This window comes from Ambystoma mexicanum, chromosome 9, assembly GCF_040938575.1.
Source record: "Ambystoma mexicanum isolate Mex_15411 chromosome 9, UKY_AmexF1_1, whole genome shotgun sequence".
Classification (NCBI taxonomy): Eukaryota; Metazoa; Chordata; class Amphibia; order Caudata; family Ambystomatidae; genus Ambystoma; species Ambystoma mexicanum.
The window spans coordinates 1541495150-1541515636 of NC_090931.1; the positions used below are offsets into that span (position 1 = coordinate 1541495150).

At 44.7% G+C, this 20487-nt stretch overlaps 1 protein-coding gene across 1 annotated transcript in view; it reads left to right on the plus strand.

The window, feature by feature from the left end:
• The window catches only part of LOC138489480 (uncharacterized), a 446304-nt gene that overhangs the window by 233720 nt on the left and 192097 nt on the right, over positions 1 to 20487 (plus strand). Inside the window, exon 5 of the mRNA XM_069617218.1 lies at positions 1967 to 2041. Within this exon, the coding sequence (XP_069473319.1) occupies positions 1967 to 2041 (75 nt within the window). The remainder of the gene's footprint in view (positions 1 to 1966; positions 2042 to 20487) is intronic.

Consider the following 20487-nt stretch of genomic DNA (forward strand, 5'->3'; position numbering starts at 1 on the left):
AACTTGTCCACAAAAAAACAATACATAGCTCAGAAGGGTTGGAGACAATGAAATCAGTAAAACCCATAGAGCTATCCCAATGTAGTGAACCCACCATAAAACTCTCTGACGGATCATTGCAGGACAGCTACCAAACATATACTCTTCCCTTGCAACTATCAATGCACTAGCATGTTATTCCTGTAGAGAAGCAGGACATTCTACTCGACACTGTGCACAGACTTTCTTATCCACCCCCTCATCCAGAAAATAGACCAGAGACCGAGAACCAGGAATAGAAACTCAAAGAACTAGTTTGCTTCCACCTTATATGCCAAAGATACAACAATCCCAACCTTGAGAGGAAAGGATCCATCTGTAGCTGCAGTTGGAAATGTGAGATCCCATAAACAAGTCAAAACCCTGTATCTATATGCAGGAAACCATACTGTGCATTCGTTCCTTGCCACGTTTCAGAGATAAAGGATTTGGGCTACACTCAATACTGGGAGTGAGGGATGTGCTGTTCACCCAAGACTACTATCATTGGGGCAGGAAGAGCCCTTTGGGGGGCCTGTACATTGTGGTCATGGGGATATTCAAGATTACCCCTTTACTCCGATTTCATTAAACACTCTTGTCTGGTTTTGACTGGTGTTGGAGCGTCTAAATCTGAATCAGGGCTGTCCACTTCCTTCAGCGGTCTCCCCCATTACTACATTGCATTGTGGTCCTTGTAGTTCTGAACTAAAACAAAGAATGCTATGGCCAGATGTCAGGGTGATGGACATTGGTACCAGTGTGAACAGTCAAGGCACATGCATAGGGTTCAGCGACTGGGCCTCTCCCAACTCCCTCACCCCACACCTGGGGTAGCACCGACTCTGGCATAGGCTGTGATAGGCCTCATAGCAAGCCTCTGAAGCTGTCACAGTTGCTCTTATGTTCATGGTAAATTATCCCTAGTTATTATTTTTTCTAAATAATTGTATTTCCTCTGTTGGATTCCAAAGGGCTTTTTTTTCTTCCTATTTTTTACAAATGTAATCTATTTTGCAGTTCTAAAATCCAATTCTTTATATATATAGTGGACTTTTTTATTGTTCGAATTCCAATCCTGTTCGCTAATACTTGTGTAATCAAACATGCCTGAGCATGTGTGCTCACAGCAGCCTGTAGACTGCTTGGTATTGGCATTTGTTTTTGATGAAAATGACATTAGAGTGTAACCAAAGGAGACAGATCCATGATAGATGGCCGGAGGCCAGGTTCATCGGATCCTCTTTTCCAGAAGATAATTTTGCCCACTGTGACCATCTATTGTGGTCATTCCCTGCTCCCCCCAATCCCTCATCTTGTGCAGGAGACACCCCTGCAAACCCCATACAGGCCTCTCACACCACCCGCTCCTAGTTCCCTTTACCCTGGGATCTAACCCTCCCGCTAGTCTGCCACCTCCCTGCAGTCCTCCTCCTTCATGCCCCTGCCATACCTGTGTTCCGTTCACCTCCCCCAATCCCCCCTCCACAGCCCACTCCTTACCTTACCGGTACCCCCTGCTGCTCCCTGGTCCTCCGAGCCACTCCCTTGACCTTGCATACATGCGCTGTAAGCACATCCTCTAATACCCGACAGGGAACCATCTGGGCAAGGAGACCGTTTGGTGAGTTTGAGGGGGGTTCTGATGAAAGTGGGCGTTTCCGAGGATATTTTATATCAGGATGAAAGTAATAGAAACATATTTGTAAAACAGATGCATAACATCAAACCCATACCTATTTATGAGAAACTCTGCTTTTCTATTGAAACAAGAATGTTTAAACACTGTGGACAATTAAGGGTTAAACCTGTAACCATTACAATTCAAATATGTAATGCTTTTGGAGGATGATGTTAGTTAAACATTTTCTTTATAAGTTAAAGCTCCCAATCTGAATTTTTTAAATCGCTGATCATTTGTAAACTTGTTTTTCATGTTTGAGGGAAGATGAAGACCCAGCTTCAATATTCATTGGATGCTGCAAAGAGGAAGAGGAAGGAAGGATGCTGGACCCCGAGTTGGGTGAGTTACCCACACCCGAGACATCCTCTATTGGTGAGAAGGGAAGGGAAGGTTGAATCTGCTCCTGAATGGATCCGTTGCTGGTCTCACTCACTTGACAATCTCTTCTCACTATGGTACAAGAGCACCTGGTGTGCTGCATGTCTGGATGCAGGCGAATTGTGATCTCTCCTCATCACAGGAAGGTTTAATTACTCAAAGGTTTAATAAAGCACCTTCCAGGTTTGGTACCTTTATGAATCACCCTCCAGATGTGATACCTTTAGAAATCACCCTCCAGATGTGATACCTTTAGAAATCACCCTCCAGGTTTGATGCCTTTCAGAAATCACCCTCCAGTTGAATCACTCTCCGGGTTGGATACCTTCAAGAATCACCCTCCAGGTTTGTTACCTTTATGAATCACCCTCCAGATGTGATACCTTTAGAAATCACCCTTCACATGTGATACCTTTAGAAATTACCCTCCAGATGTGAAACCTTTATAAATCACCCTCCAGGTTTGATGCCTTTTATAAATCACCCTCCAGTTGAATCACCCTCTGGGTTGGATACCTTCAAGAATCACCCTCCAGGTTTGATACCTTTACGAATTACCCTCCAGGTTGGATACCTTTATGAATCACCCTCCTGGTTGGATACCTTTATAAATCATCCTCCAGATTTGATACCTTTATGAATCACCCTCCATGCTTGATACCTTAATGAATACTCATCCTCCTTTGATACCTTAATGATCACCCTCCAGGATGGATGGCTTTATAAATCATTCTCCAGGTGAGATACCTTTATGAATCACCCTCCTGGTTGGATACCTTTATAAATCATTCTCCAGGTGTGATACCTTTATGAATCACCCTCCAGGTTGGATACTTTAATGAATCACCCTCCAGATTGGATACCTTTGTGAATTTGTAAATCACCCTCAAGATGCAATACCTTTTATAAAGCTCCTTCCAGGTTTAATATCTTTATAAACACCCTCCAGGTTGGATACTTTTATGAATCACCATCCAGGTTTGATACCTTTATAAATCTCCCTCCAGGTTTGATACCTTTATGAATCACCCTCCAGGTTGCATACTTTTATGATTCACCCTCCAGGTTGGATACCATTATGAATTGGCCTCCAGGTTGGATACCTTTATGAATCACCCTCAAGATGCAATACCTTTTATAAAGCTCCCTCCAGGTTTAATATCTTTATAAGGCACCCTACAGGTTTCATACCTTTAGAAGTCACACTCTAGTTTGGTAGCTTTTACATCTTTCATTCAATGTAAAATAAATGGAAATACAACTGTGGGGTATGCATAATCACAATAAAACAATTAGGATTGGGTTACATACCTATTACAGAGTATTTATAGTCTCCCTTGCTAAATACATTTTCTATAGTGAAAAAGAGCAATGGTGTTTTTCTGGTGTACACATTTGAAAGGATCGGGGAATAAGGATGAGGGGCTCATTACTAATAATGATGACATAGAGAGGATTTCGTCTGATGTATAATAAGGGCACACAATGTGCCCACAAGGTGAGCTTGTAGTGATAGCAACTGTATGGGCCTCATTATAACTCGCCCGGTATGGAAACAATGGTGGCGGTAAACCTGCCGCCACCGTTGTTTCCATGCTGGGCGAGCACAACTCCTGCAGGTCTGGCCTGGCGGGTTTAACACCGCCCGCCTGCAGGCGGACGAGGAAACACCGGCAGCATTACGAGATGCTGCCGGTGGTTCCATGATCCCCATTCCCTATAGGACTCAATGGGAATGGGGATTAACACCAATCCGCCTCCGTGATTCCCGGGAAAACCGGGGTTGTAATGCCTCGGTAATTCCGGGAATCACGGAGGCGGAATGGTAATATGAGTCCGGCGGTAACCAGGAGGTTTTACCGCCGCGGTTACCGCCGGACTCGTAATGAGGCCCTATGTCTACTTATGCCAATATGCAAACCATATTGTTAAGTTGGCTATCTCGCTATGCATGACACTCACACCCTGGTAGGAACAGGAAACATCGTCACTAAGTACCAGCTCTGGGTACAGGGTACAGGAATACATTTAGGCCACATCAGGTACATTACTTGGACAGACATCCACTGGCTTCCTCTCTGTCAACCCATCTTCTCAACTGACATTCACAGAACCATTCAGAACATAACATTCTCACACACAGCATTCCATGTCAGTCACTCCTAGCATTCCAAGCATACAGGGCAGGGTAAAGGGAAAGACACAACATATATCATTTTTAAAGATCTCACATCACTGCCAAACAGAACTTCTGCATGCTGGATTAGAGGTCAGCATATGCTTCCAGATTTTAAAGCATTAACTTACAAATGAATAACCAGTTACCCATTACACTACCACAATATATAGTTGCAGTGTGATACAGAACTGGCTTTGCGCAAGCCCATGTTGCAGATCCATATTTGTAAAATGTGCGGGACGCTTGATATATACAGTGCACTGTGGCAGACCAGAAGGAGTCTGACGCACAGAGGACATTTTAAGGATTTTACTTAAATTATAAGGAAAATGCTTAGTTTTCCCGGTAGCTACGGGGATGTTCCCTGCCTAACAAATCGAACTAAATCGAACTAAGGGTGCTCGTCCGTCATCAAAAGTGTAAAGGAAAGGCCCTCCATTCAAAACCTACGTCTAACTAGCCCTACCACTATATCTAGCCACTATAGAAAGCTGGATGAAAGCCCACTGGATGTGCCTGAATAGTTCAAAAACAGAACTTATGACATTCGGATCTTCGAAAGCTTTATCCAGTCTAGGCCCAGCCTACTCATCATTTCTTATCAAGGACTCTAGCATCACAGTCTCAAATAAGGTAAAAACACTTGGCATATACCTACAATCCTCACTAGGAGCAGATGCTCAGGTCACTTTTCTTAAAAAAAACTGCCAATACTACCAGAGACTACTACGCCGTATTAGGCCATATCTCAACGTCACAAATTGCGCCACCATTGCTAGAGCTACGATTTTGTCCCGACTGGATTATGGGAATGCGCTGGTGCTCGGTGCAAGTATCTCTTGCATTAAACAATGCCAGATTATCCAGAATAACGCTGTCAGAACTATTACCGGGAAGTCCAAGCACGAGCACATCACCCATGACCGAACAGGCCTTCACTGGCTCGCCATTGAGGAGCGTATTAAATTCAAATCTCTGACACTTGTTCACCGATGTCTATTTGGCACGGCTCCTTCATACCTAAAGAAAGAATTTATTTGGTATGAACCAAGCCGTTGCCTTCGATCAGCAAAAAAAGGGCTACTCAAAGTTAGCCACACTAGAGTCAAAGCTACTGGTTTCGGGAGAGCTTTCCCCACCAAAGCTATTGCGCTCTGGAATGAGCTTCCTGACAATCTTAGATTGGAAAGTAGCTACTCGCTATTTAGGAAGCAGCTGAAAACGTTACTTTTTAGATAATTCATTACATTTTTAACATGGACTCCCTTGAGTTCTCTGTCCTCTCTTTTCTATGTTGTCCCGTGATTTGTCCCTTCGTGTGCTTGTCGCGCCCTGATGCTTGCGAGCTTCGGCGCGTTATAAATATAAAGTAAAGTAAAGTAAAGTAGCCACTAAATAAGACCAGAATGCTCAGCTTCTGGTCGGACTCACTGGGCTTTTTCTCAAGGTGAAAGTTTGGAGTTCAGGAAAAAAAACAAAGTTCTTTTGATCCAAAATGAAGGGGTTTAAAGTCAATAAAAGAAAACATCTTTTAAGCTTTGTTGGGTACTTCGTATCCGACTTCACAATTCTGGTTATAGGTTAATAGGTTTAGCCGCTTCAGGGGCTCTGGAGTCCTCTTGTATCATTCTTACAAACCTTTTGGCTTTTAACTTTAATCTTCTCTTTCACACTTAAAATCCCTCCAGATTCCTTAAGTTTCACACTGTCTCTGATAGGGAGCTCTTGCCCCTCTTGGTTAAGTTGTACACTGTCTCTGATAGGGAGCTCTTGGCCCTCTTGGTTGTTTCACACTGTCTCTGATAGGGAGCTCTTGGCCCTCTTGGTTAAGTTTCACACTGGTTCTGATAGGGAACTCTTGACCCTCTTGGTTAAGTTTCACACTGTCTCTGATAGGGAGCTCTTTGCCCTCTTGGTTAAGTTTCACACTGTCTCTGATAGGGAGCTCTTGACCCTCTTGGTTAAGTTTCACATTGTGTCTGATAGGGGGCTCTTGACCCTCGTGGTTAAGTTTCACACTGTCTCTGATAGGGGGCCCTTGACCCTCTTGGTTAAGTTTCACATTGTCTCTGATAGAGGGCTCTTGACCCTTGTGGTTAAGTTTCACATTGTCTCTGATAGGGGGCTCTTGACCCTTGTGGTTAAGTTTCACACTGTCTCTGGTAGGGAGCTCTTGGCCCTCTTGGTTAAGTTTCACACTGTCTCTGAATGGAAGTTCTTGGCCTCTTGGTTAAGTTTCACACTGTCTCTGGTAGGGAGCTCTTGACCCTCTTGGTTAAGTTTCACACTGTCTCTGATAGGGAGCTCTTTGCCCTCTTGGTTATGTTTCACACTGTCTCTGATAGGGAGCTCTTGCCCCTCTTGGTTAAGTTTCACACTGTCTCTGATAGGGTACTCTTGGCCTTTTTGGTTAAGTTTCACGCTGTCTCTGATAGGGAGCTCTTTGCCCTCTTGGTTAAGTTTCACACTGTCTCTGATAGGGAGCTCTTGACCCTCTTGGTTAAGTTTCACATTGTCTGATAGGGAGCTCTTGACCGTCTTAGTTAAGTTTCACACTGTCTCTGATAGGAAGCTCTTGCCCTCTTGGTTAAGTTTCACACTGTCTCTGATAGGGAGCTCTTGACCCTCTTGGTTAAGTTTCACACTGTCTCTGATAGGAAGCTCTTGGCCTCTTGGTTAAGTTTCGCACTGTCTCTGATAGGGAGCTCTTGGCCCTCTTGGTGAAGTTTTGCACTGTCTCTGATAGGGAGCTCTTGGCCCTCTTGGTTTCTTGGCCCTCTTGGTTTCTTGGCCCTCTTGGTTTAGTTTTGCACGGTCTCTGATAGGGAGTTCTTGGCTCCCGTAACCAACCTTAATGTTTACTTTGGTTGACATTAGGAGGAAGGAATCGTAGAAGGAATCGTAGGTCCGCGAACAATAGCCAGTGTGTGTTGCAGCAGATGTCAATGGCACACAAGACCCTCCTCTGCTGATTACCAAGCCGGGGAGAGATGTTTGTCTCCATGGTACCAACCTTGACTCAGAAGAGAAGGAAAGCAAATCGGTTCATCACAGCCGGTGAGTCGAGGGGAGAATCGATAAGAAGCCGAACTGTGTTGAACTAAACGTAGCAAGCGGCTAATTGAACGTTGAAAGCATAAAGAGCATCTAATATCTCCCTGCTTATCTTCGCTCCCTTCATGGAACCACTTGCCAGCAGGATCCGGAGCAACCCGACAATCCAGGGCTTGGAACTTAAGGGAGAATCCTATAAAACAGCCCTCAACGCGGACGAATATACTGCTCACTCTCACTTGAGCAGAGGGGTCCATGCAGGCCCTACGGGAAGAACTGGAGGAATTCAGAGAAGCCTTGGGGTTCAAGATAAACATCGGCAAGTCCACAGCCATGGGAGTCAACGTGCCGGACCGCCTCATGGAGCGATTGCAAGCCTCCTATCCGATCCAGTGGGCTAAAGCACAGATAAACTACCTGGGGGTGCAGATCCCGTCCAAGCCGGAAAACATATACAGAATACATTTCCCAATTTACCAATTTCCCCGGTTTCTACTAGAGTACTCCTGTCCTTCTTGGACCGCTATAGTTATACTCTTGTACTTTCTCGCAAGGTTTGTATTTCCGAGTTTCACATTCAAGTAACTTAGTCTATCATTGTCTCTCCTAGAGCGCTGTCGGCCCCCTTCAATCCATGTATCGTGGGCTTCCCCAATGTCTCTTTTCAATATCCCTCATAAAGTGTGGTCAGCCCCCTTAATTCCTCATATCAATATCCAAAACAGAGAGTGGGCATAGCTTGTCACTTTGTGCCACAAAACAAAACATGTTTTTCCTAAATTCTTCACCTTGCCTGTCGCTCCTTCTGGGTGCCTTAAGGTATACCCAATCCTTAGAATTCATAAAGACTGTGATGCCGTACCCCGAATGGTGCGCCAGATGCTCCAAAGTTATCAAGAATGTGTTATTAGATAAAGACAATGCACCAAATTCTAACACTTAGATCCAAACAGACATTTTTATTTTGTCAAAATGCCCATTATCTTATGCCCATATGTTGACATGTGTTTCGGCCTCACTTAGGCCTTTTTCAAAACTTGGCTGTACATATCAAACAAAATTACATAGATTTAAAATATTGCATCATCATGATATCAACCCGTATCAGTGAACAGCATATTAAGCATAAAATCAAAGTTTATGGAACGGTGGACACACAGAAAAAATAGGGTTGGCAAAGCGAGGATTGTTAGGGAAAGAGAAAGGTATAAAAACAAAAATCACAATCAGTGTACGCCCATGTACTGTGAAAAACCTGAAGATGTCTCCCTAACTAGTCCCCGGGATCTGTCATGCAGGTGGCCAGGACACGGCCATCGCTATTGGATCCAGTTCCTGGGGGTGGACCAGTGAGGGAGGGTCACCTGGATGGGGAGTCCTTGGGGAGTGGGACACCGACGGGTGAGACACAGCATTTCCCTTCTTTCAACACCTTTTCCCCATCCTACCACGTTGGATATTCCAAAACACTGCCCCCCCTTTTCCGACACAAAACACCTTTGCACAACACGAAAGACAACAGACTAACACCAGAACCGTTTACCTGACATGTCCCCCCAATACAAGGGTCTGGCAAAGTCACCAAAATCACACACACCAGACGGCCCTTTCTCTTCCCCACAGGAATAAAAGGTGGAGCACGAGAGCACAGTACGAGCAAGGCAGACCGCACGACGTGAGAGCTAACTCAGCACGGCAGTTCAAGAGGAGAAAGACGGCGCATACCGAGAAGCTGACAAGGTGAGAAGCGACCTTGCCCTTTCCGACCAAGGCACATGAAACCTCTGCAGAAGGAATCGTAAGTCCGCGAACAATAGCCAGTGTGTGTTGCAGCAGATGTCAATGGCACACAAGACCCTCCTCTGCTGATTACCAAGCTGGGGAGAGATGTTTGTCTCCGTGGTACCAACCTTGACTCAGAAGGGAAAGAAAGCCACTCGATTCATCACAGCCGGTGAGTCGAGGGGAGAATCGATAAGAAGCCGAACTGTGTTGAACGAAATGTAGCAAGCGGCTAATTGAACTGTGAAAGCATAAAGAGCATCTAATATCTCCCTGCTTATCTTCGCTCCGTCCATGGAACCACTTGCCAGCAGGATCCGGAGCAACCCGACAATCCAGGGCTTGGAACTTAAGGGAGAATCCTATAAAGCAGCCCTCAACACGGATGAATATACTGCTCACTCTCACTTGAGCAGAGGGGTCCATGCAGGCACTACTGGAAGAACTGGAGGAATTCAGAGAAGCCTCGGGGTTCACGATAAACATCGCCAAGTCCACAGCCATGGGAGTCAACGTGCCGGACCGCCTTATGGAGCGATTGCAAGCCTCCTATCCGATCCAGTGGGCTAAAGCGCAGATAAACTACCTGGGGGTGCAGATCCCGTCCAAGCCGGAAAACATATACAGAATAAATTTCCCAAAACTAACCAGAGAAATCAGAGACGACCTGGGACGCTGGTGCAAGCAGGAAATCTCCTGGTTCGGCTGCATAACAGCGCTGAAAATGAACCTGCTCCCGAGACTGCTCTACTTCTGTCTGGCGCTCCCCACAACCGTCCCCACGAAAGCCTTGCAAAAACTGCAAAAAGCCATTCTGAAATATATCTGGGAGGGCATGAAACCGCAAATCCCAAGACACATCATGCTCCGCGGGCCTGCCATCGGTGGCCTGGGGGTCCCAAACGTGGCCAGAAACTGCCTCGCGGCCCAGCTTTCCCACGCCTTTGCTTGGAAAACAACCACCAATCGGGCCCGATGGCTGAAGCTGGAAGAGGACTGGAACACCACCCCGATTGAAGCACTTCCCCACATGAAAGTAAGCAACATGTCCAGGCACATGGTCCCGCTACCGGCAACGTGGAACACGGTGTCGAATTGGAAGAAAGCGGCTCACCTCTGGAAATGCAGAAGCCCGACCGGTCCGCTCACCCCAATCTGGGACAACCCTGACTTCTCCCCGGGACTCGTCCCAAACACCTTCAACAGATGACAGGTGGGTGGCCTGAGAATCATGGCGGATTTCTACAAGAACGGGAACCCGCTAAACTTTGAGGAATGCAAGGCCAAAGTCTTGATCCCCGAGACGGAAAGATTCCGTTATGCCCAGCTCAGGCACTGGCTATCCAGCGGAGCGGCCATGAAACTAGGCAGCAGAGAGCTAACAGCCCTGGAGCAGACCCTCACGTCGAACCCCCCCAAAGGGAAAAGTTCGACCTTATAAAAACTGCTCGACAGGTATGACCTGTCCAAAAAAGAACCGTACATGCTCAAATGGGAAAAATACATTGTCAGAACCATGGAGCCGGAGGAATGGAGTCAGATCTGGTCCCGGGCCCACAAATGCTCTAGATGCACGACAAATAGAGAGGGCGCCTACAAGGTGTGTTACAGATGGTACCGTACCCCAGAGGCTATGAACAAATTCAACCCGGCCATACCCCACAATGCAGAAAGGGGCTGCCCCGACTGGGGCACGCTGCTCCACCTGCTCTGGACCTGCCCGAAGTCCACGCTGTTCTGGAGGGAGGTCCTGGATCAAATCAAAGGGATAACGGGCCTCACAATCCCCTGGCACCCAAGCATCGTCCTCCTGGGAGCTACGGGCGAGGGCCAGTTCCCGCTAACAGGCCGCATAGCGAACTTATGCAACCAACTCTTGATGGCAGCAAAGATCTCCCTGGCCAGACTCTGGAAGAACCCTGAGGGCCCAGCCATAGAAATGTGGTGGTCCAAATGTTGGGAGACAGTGGTGGCAGAAAAAATCACGGCCATAAGATTCGGCAATACCTCCAAATTCGAACAAATCTGGTCTCGCTTCCTGGATTACACAAGGAAATATCCAGGCCTAACGAGACAGCCCCCCAACCTTCGCTGGATGGGGAAACAGGCTTAAAACACACACTCCGAGGAAGTGTAAACAGGACACAACACTGCCACCAGCAAACAGTCTCAGGCCCGGCCCAACCCCCTCCTGTGCCCGAGACCCGGGGAAGTCTGCACCTCGTCTGAGCCCTGCACCGGTGCAAGAGGAATGCTCCGCCCCCCCTTAACCCGTCAACCTAAACAATCAGCTCCCCCCTACACCCTGCTATTGACATTCCCCCCATCTCACTCCCCCCTGGAACCCCAAAGACTCGCCCACCGTTGGGCTTACTTGTTTTCCGTTCATGTTTTCTGCTCTGTTTCTCTTCTTCGTTGTAATATCTTACTCGCATGCCTACTGTGAAAGGCTTCTGACGATGCACTGTTAAGCTTGCATGCATAAATACCAATAAAAACATATTTTTAAAAAAAGAGCATCTAATATAAAGAGCTATTGATGCTAGAAGGTGGAAAACCAGCAACAGAGGAGTCCAGCACCACCTGGGTGCTCACTCAGGAAACTCTGGGCGATTACCCGATTGTTGAAACTACCATAACCAGAAGGCCTTGGGAAAGGCGAGAAGGGGGTCAAAGTGGTCATACAGGGGTCTTGTAAAATCCTCTGTACAGTCGAAAGTCTTTGGCCGACTGATGATTGTGAAGTTAAGAGTTAAGGGAAGTGAATCCTGCATCGTAAAAATTTAATGAGAAAGGTACGATTGACAAGATTGGCAAGAGTGAGCATGAAGGAGGGATGCCGATAAAGGGGGGCAAAATCTAAAGTCCCGAAATATAGTGTGTTGACAGAAGTGAACCCAACCGAGGGATGTCCACAGTGAACTGTTTAGCAAAAGTTGGCAAGCGTGGACCCGGCAGAGGGAGGCTGACAGAAAGGAGCGAAGCCTGAAGAACTGTTTGAAAAGACATTAAGATTTGTGAATGCAAGAAAAGCCATAGTAAACCCGACTGAGGGAGGCTGACCTCGGAGAGGGGTCCGAGCCCAAAAGAGGGAGATCCAGGGGTGGAAAGTCATCGCCCAAAGTGCATTTGGAACTTTTTGTTTGTTTTGTTGAATATATCAGGCACTCGAAGGCGAGAGAATTTTATTGAAAAGAGACATAACCATCGAAGAACCTGATAGCTGGTACGGATCTGTCAGCACGTGCTGGGAAAGCTCAAGTGTGTGCTGTGCTCAGGAGATGCACTTTGTCCCGTGCTCTAAACGTGGGGAAGGAAGACCCCTGGCAATCACATCCTGACTTATTATTTGTGAACACTTCTTTCTTTATTGAAAACCCTATCCCACACTCTTTCTAAAATTAATTGGAAGGATTTAGCAATAATTTATTTTAGTATAGGCTTTTTATTTTGACAAGACGCCACAAGGACTGCCTTATTTTTCATTTGATGGTCGATGCTTGCTCCCATCTAAGATTTAGGCTTAGTTTAGGCGATTTTCCAACCTGCATATACAGTTTGATAAACACCCTTGAACTGTGATCACTTGTATCTGTCTATACTGTTGCCACCATGAGTTCCTTACAGTACACACTTGGATCCCAAGTAGCTTCCCATGACCTTTTCTGATAATCATTGTAAGAGTGTAGTTTCCCATGCATACCCATCTGTCTTGTCAATTATCGATATACAGTGCCTTCTTAAGTGCTTGGTGGTGGTTAAGTTCCCGAAGCTGGTCTATAACGGGTGATGCATTTAGCATTGTTCTTTAATGGTCCAACATTTCCTATTTCACTTAAATCCGTGCCTATTGCGTACTTGCTAGTACCAATGTCCTCAAAACGCGGCATTCTGGATCATACATTTAACATTCATCTTCATTACTTCCTTGTTTGAGATACAATCACACATGCGTGCTCACCTTCTTGTCTTAGAGTTCATGGATGATGTCAATGTGGAATTATTCCATTAAAAATATATGGGATAGTTCCCTTGGCTCTACCAGTCCACCATATTGAAACTGCGTATCAGTAAGCACATTTATTGTGTCGCCATTGCAAAGAAACCCGGCATTCTAATGGTTTTACATGTTATCCTATGTGCTGCACGCACAATCTATCCTGTCAAACCCAGGAAGTTAACCGGTATCTAACAAATTCCGATTCACTAGTTGCTAAAACTCTTACATTCCTCTGCCACTTGCTTGAGAAATCCATCTATACTTAAAAGTGTATGAATACTTTAGGCTGACAGTGTCATTTATCATTGTAAAGTTATTTGTGTTTGTTCAAACTGCATGTCCCGGATAGCTACCACCATTGTATGCAATACATTAATGCGATATCTTTACAGTACCCCAAAGCATTCTAGGCCATGTTGCTGTAATTAGCAATAAAAAACAAAAAAGTGAAAATAAACCACTTACCTTATTCTTAGGGAAGGTTCGCCTGCTTTCAATAGCGCTCTGCGTGCGAGGTTGCGCTGCGGGCGCCATTTTGGAATGCCGATTTATTTCATAAACAATGAATAACGTCACGTGTTGTGCGTGTGACGTCAGACTTTCCGGCGGCCATCTTAAATAGCCTTAGTTTCGGCCGGACATATCTGAAATCTTTCCCTCACATCATTTTTGTTTTTATTATATAGCCATAGCTACATGCTGACATATTTGTTATAAATAATATATATGATAATTTAAGGCTAATATTGCCTAAATAAATGTTGCCAAGGTCTTACCTATAGTCTGGAAGTAAATTTACTCGAAAATGGGCGTACCAGTACTATCATCTTGTTCTCTATTTAAAGCACATCAGGCTCGGTTTATGACACATTTCTAAGATTAGATTAATATTCAGAACCCCAAAAGCCGCGATACGAGTTATATCACGAATTACTCTTTGATATGAACAAAGCTATATCAATAATCAGTTCATCTTCCTAAATTCCATTACAAAGCTACTGCATACAGATACCCATACATGTCTATAGGAGCTCTGATCCTACTTTAGGTCTATAAGGGTCTCTGAATAGAACCTGCCCCTTCTGGCTCAGTATAGGTTCAGTCAATTAAAACCGTTTATAATTCTCCATTCTTCATACAGTGCCACCTGCTCAGTTATTACTTTTGAAAAATGTGGTCAAGACTCTGTTTGGACACCGTTGTTATGGGTGCATTTTTACAATGATGCCTTGAGTGAAAAGGCTGATAAGAAATTCCCTGGTGTCAGCTAGCACTTGGTGTTGTCTTTTGCAAATTACAATAGCATTGTTGCACCTACTGTATAGGTAGTCTAATTCCACAGCGTACCACTAAGCCTACTGTGTCCCTCAACCTGTAGAAATATTTACAATATTCAAGAGCCATTACAGCAAATTACAGTATTAGATTATTGTTCACAGGAAATCTCGTTATCAGTGTTCAGTCCGTGTTCGGTTGATCGCATTTTGCATATTCATTTCTATTCCATTTTTCAAAGTTTCCGTTCTTTGTCCCCTCCCCTTTTCCACAGGGTGATTTTTTTTCAGGCCAATAAATCGCAAGTCTTTTTTCTCTTCCATTTGGTGTGCTGTCTGCCAGTGTATGGCCAGTGGAAATTTAGGATCCTGACTTCCAATAGTTGCTATGTGTTCTCGTATCCTGATTCTCAATTTACAAATTGTACTTTCGATGTAGATGAACACGAGTGAGTCCCAGTCACACTGCGCCAAGAGAAAAATGCAAATAATAGCTTGTAGTCCAAAGAATTTATTCAGCACAGGAACAGCCTGACACGTGTTTCGAGCAGAAACCAGCTCTTCATCTGAGGCTGTGATTGCAAATAGATAACATGGATGTATTAACACAAAAAGTATTTTTTGTAACATGTAAGGTTAAAAAATGAACAATAAATGGCACAACATACAGGGACAAAAAACGGGGTAAGTTAGCCAAATTAGTCTGTACTAGAGGAGGGCTTGGCCGGCCCTCCTCACAAGGCCCACTCCTAAGGCCCTGTCTACCCCTGTCCACCGCGGTACGCCGGATCGCCGGCCCCATGTGAGTGTTTGTCTACCCCCCGTGAGTATCTGTGTGCCCCCCTGCCCCCGTGAGTATCTGTGTGCTCCCTGCCCCCCGTGAGTATCTGTGTGCCCCCCCTGCCCCCTGTGAGTATCTGTGTGCCCCCCCTGCCTCCCGTGAGTATGTGTGCCCCCCTGCCCCCCGTGACTTTCTGTGTGCCCCCCTGCCCCCGTGAGTATCTGTGTGCCCCCCCGCCCCCGTGAGTATCTGTGTGCCCCCCTGCCCCCCGTGCCTATCTGTGTGCCCCCCCTGCCCCCCGTGAGTATCTGTGTGGCCCCCTGCACCCCGTGACTATCTGTGTGCCCCCCTGCCCCCCGTGAGTATCTGTGTGCCCCCCCTGCCCCCTCTGCCCCCCGTGAGTATCTGTGTGCCCCCCCTGCCCCCGTGAGTATCTGTGTGCCCCCCTGCCCCCGTGAGTATCTGTGTGCCCCCCTCCTGCCCCCCGTGAGTATTTGTGTCCCCCCCTGCCCCCCCCGTGAGGATCTGTGTGCCCCCCCTGCCCCCCCTGCCCCCGTGAGTATCTGTGTGCCCCCCTGCCCCCCGTGACTATCTGTGTGCCCCCCTGCCCCCCCTGCCCCCTGTGAGTATCTGTGTGCCCCCCCTTACCCCCTGCCCCCCGTGAGTATCTGTGTGCCTCCCCTGCCCCCCGTGAGTGTCTGTTTGCCCCCCCTGAGATTCTGTTTGCCCCCCCGTGAGTATCTGTGTGCCCTCACCCTGCCTGCCCCCCTCTTGCTCTGCGCTCCACCCCCCTCCTCATTTCCATCCTCTTCAACTTCCCTCCTACTCCCCCCTTCTTTTCTCCCCCCTCTTAGACTTCCCGCTCCTAGCACTTACTCCTATCATCTGTTCTGTGACTCTTGATAGCAGCTTGTCTGTCTCCCCCCCTTTTGTTCTCCCCCTCCCCCTCCCCTACTTTTCAATTTGTCACTGACTTTTTGCTCAGTAGTGTGTCTTGTTCTCCTTCCCCCCTCCGTCCACCTGCCCCCCCTCCCACCCCGCCTCTTGTTACCACCTGCACCGCGTAAATTGTCGTCAGACTTAGTAATGTTACTGCTTGCTCTGTTTTCCTTCCTTTCCATCACCTCTTGCCTTACTTGTTCTATGCACTTGCACTATCAGAAATGTCGACTGGCCTATTATGATAGTTATTTTCACATTCTGTATTGTTTCAAGGACTTTTGCTGAATGTAACTGTATTTTTCCTATGTCCCCTCCCTCCTTGAAGCGCTTTGAAACACATTGTGTATAGGCGCTATATAAATAAACTATCATATCATATCATATCATATCAAATTGCATTAATACAATTTCCAGAACAAATAAGGCAAGAGCAATTAGCAAAACAAATATAAAACAAAGAAAATTGTCAATACCGTGTTTTAGACGGAGTTCAAAGGTAAGTTGGTGTTCAATAGCCAAAAGGAACAAAACAAAAGGAACAGAAATTGCAAAATTACAAAGTTGTAAAGAAAGTGACTGCAGCAGCGCATTCCAAAAACAAGAACCCTCTTAGGTGTTAGACATTTCAACTTTTATTAAAAGAAATTGTGGAATGAGCCCAAGGTTATTACCTGAGCTTGAGTATGGACCTGGTAATTGTGAAGTGCGGACAGTGCCAAGCAAAAACTCTGCAAAGGTAAAAATTACCAAATGGAAATTTACGAAATGAAGAAAAATAATGAATGCGAAAGTGAACCAAAAATTAAAACGAACTGCATACCTCAAAGCTTCGCAATTGCGGAATTTCTAAATGGAGAAGGAAGAAATGAGAGGAGCACGGATGCTATGTCAGTAATACTGAAGGAGCCCGTATGGAGATAAAAAACAATTAGGTACACATTGATGTCAACCCATCCTGAGTTGTTCAATTAAAGTATCATCAATAGACTAGGAGCGTAGCAAAAATTATTATGTTGAGGCACATAACTAAATTGCAAGTTAATTAAGTCCAACCAAATGGACAAGCATGAATTGCTTAATTAAGTAACCAAGATTAGTCAATTGAACTAAATTGGGTATGTGAAGCTCACAGGGAGCATACAATAATTTCTTACCTGGACGGCCGTAAAGAATGAATGATAGAAAATGACTGCGGTGATCGCCAACATAAAGAAGGGACTTAAGAAGGTACAGGCTCTCTCGTGTAGGTAAAGGTAAAGGCCTTATATTAGCACATAGTAACTAATTGTGGCTGCCATATTGGGTGTGAGATTCGCATAAAGGCAATGGCTGATGCCGGAAAAGGACTTGGATAGCAAATAGTATTACATATTACTGATAAAGAATCCACAATATTTTGAGGAAACACTGGCACCTGTTACACCTTGATTCTGACATTGCTAATTGGCTTGATCCTCATGTTAGTATTACGTTCAGCAAAGGCAAGTCGCTAAAAAACAAATTATGTCCTTCGTTCATGAGCATGCCAAATCCGACCACTACCTGGTTGCCCTCAGCACGCGTTACAGGCTTTCACAAATGTGGACACTGTAACATGTGTAAGTTTACATTGGAGACGTCACAGGTCTCCTTTGGAACAAGAGGTGGTCATGAAATTAAGTCATTCCTCAATTCTAATTCCAAATTTGTCGTCTACTGTATTATTTGTACATGTGGCCTCAAACATATTAGGAGTACCATCAGACCACTTAAGATCCGTATTCGTGAACATTTAGCCACAATTGGCAGTCAAGATCCTAAATATCCTCTCGCCAATCATTGGCAAAAATCACACCAACTGGATTGCAAAGATGACATTTGCTTTGTTGGCCTATGCAAAGTGACATTGCTCCCTAGAGGAGGTAATTTGACGCTTAAATTACGCCAATTAGAAGCCAGATTAATTTGTAAATATTGCACTGTATTCGTAGGATTAAATTCAGATAATGAATTTGCCACCTTTCTGTAATATCACTGTTGTCCTCATTCTCATTTATGTCGATTGGTGCCATTGTAACCTCTGTATTTTGGTCTCTTATGCATACAATATGTACTGATTCCAGCAGCACACTCATTAACAGTATCTTTTGTACCCCTTTTAATTTTACTTCGCTTCACTGAATCGGATTTTCTCTCTTCATCCTTTTCTTAGTTTTCTTTGATACAGGCTTTGCCCTTATCTCTTAATTGGCTTTTTTACAATTATTAATTTTTTCAGGAGAAATTGGTCTTCATCGCAAATTAAATTTTCCTTCATTTTCAAGCTGCAAATTCTTTTCACCAGGTGCGCGTAGTTATATCTGCGATTGCAAACTTTTTACCCTTTGATCGTTTCCTTGCTACTAAGTGCATGGCTGGCATGTTTACATTCTTTATCAGTAATATGTAATACTATTTTCTATCCAAGTCCTTTTCTGGCATCAGCCATTGCCTTTATGCAAATCTCACACCAACATAGCGGCCACAATTAGGTACTATGTGCTAATATACGGCCCATTCCTCTATACCTACACACAAGAGCCTTTACCTTCTTAAGTCCCTTCTTTATGTTGGCGATCGCCGCGGTCATTTTCTATCATTTATTCTTTACGGCCGTCCAGGTAAGAAATTATTGTATGCTCCCTGTGAGCTTCACATACCCAATTTAGTTCAATTGACTAATCTTGGTTACTTAATTAAGCAATTCATGCTTGTCTATTTGGTTGGACTTAATTAACTTGCAATTTAGTTATGTGCCTCAACATAATAATTTTTGCTACGCTCCTAGTCTATTGATGATACTTTCATTGAACAACTCAGGATGCGTTGACATCAATGCGTACCTAATTGTTTTTTATCTCCATACGGGCTCCTTCAGTATTACTGACATAGCATCCGTGCTCCTCTCATTTCTTCCTTCTCCATTTAGAAATTCCGCAATTGCGAAGCTTTGAGGTATGCAGTTCGTTTTAATTTTTGGTTCACTTTCGCATTAATTATTTTTCTTCATTTCGTTAATTTCCATTTGGTAATTTTTACCTTTGCAGAGTTTTTGCTTGGCACTGTCCGCACTTCACAATTACCAAGTCCATACTCAAGCTCAGGTAATAACCTTGGGCTCATTCCACAATTTCTTTTAATACAAGTTGAAATGTCTAACACCTAAGAGGGTTCTTGTTTTTGGAATGCGCTGCTGCAGTCACTTTCTTTACAACTTTGTAATTTTGCAATTTCTGTTCCTTTTCTTTTGTTCCTTTTGGCTATTGAACACCAACTTACCTTTGAACTCCGTCTAAAACACGGTATTGACAATTTTCTTTGTTTTATATTTGTTTTGCTAATTTCTCTTGCCTTATTTGTTCTGGAAATTGCATTAATGCAATTTGGCTAACTTACCCCCTGTTTTTTGTCCCTGTATGTTGTGCCATTTATCGTTCATTTTTTAACCTTACATGTTACAAAAAATACTTTTTGTGTTAATACATCCATGTAATGTATTTGCAATCACAGCCTCAGATGAAGAGCTGGTTTCGGCTCGAAACACGTGTCAGGCTGTTCCTGTGCTGAGTACATTCTTTGGACTACAAGTTATTATTTGCATTTTTCTCTTGGCGCAGTGTGACTGGGACTCACTCGTGTTCATCTTGAACTTTCACCAGTGGAAATATACTGCCAGTATATCCACACTTCCCAGTTTTCTGAAGCCTTGTTGCACAATTTCTCTGATCTTTACAAGCGCTGTGGATTCGTGACTTTTTCTGCAAATAGTTTTTTTTTTACTTTTGATGTAGATCTGTTGACAAACACATTTCGATCTACAATTGATACTTTCTGTGATTTTCACTCTGCTTCCTCTAGAGTCAGTACATTCTGTGTACTTGTATGTTCATACTTGCACATCGTACATGTACCGCACTTTTCACTCTGCTTGCTCTACAGTCAATACATTCTTCTGCACTTGTATGTGCATACTTGCACATTGTGCATGTTTCGCACGTTTTACTCTGCTTCCTCTAGAGTCAGTGCATTCTTGTGTACTTGTAGGTGCATACTTGCACATCGTACATGTAGCGCACTTTTCACTCTGCTTCCTCTAGAGTCAGTGCATTCTTGTGTACTTGTATTTGCATACTTGCACATCATGCATGTTCTGCACTTTTTACTCTGCTTCCTCTATAGTCAGTGCATTCTTGTGTACTTGTATGTGCATACTTGCACATCATGCATGTTCTTCACTTTTTACTCAGCTTCCTCTAGAGTCAGTGCATTCTGTGTACTTGTATGTGCATACTTGCAGATTGTGCATGTTCCGAGTTTGGAGAAGCCCTTTCTTGGAGGCTGCAACCAGCTGGTAGCTGGTCCCATGCCAGTGCTTGG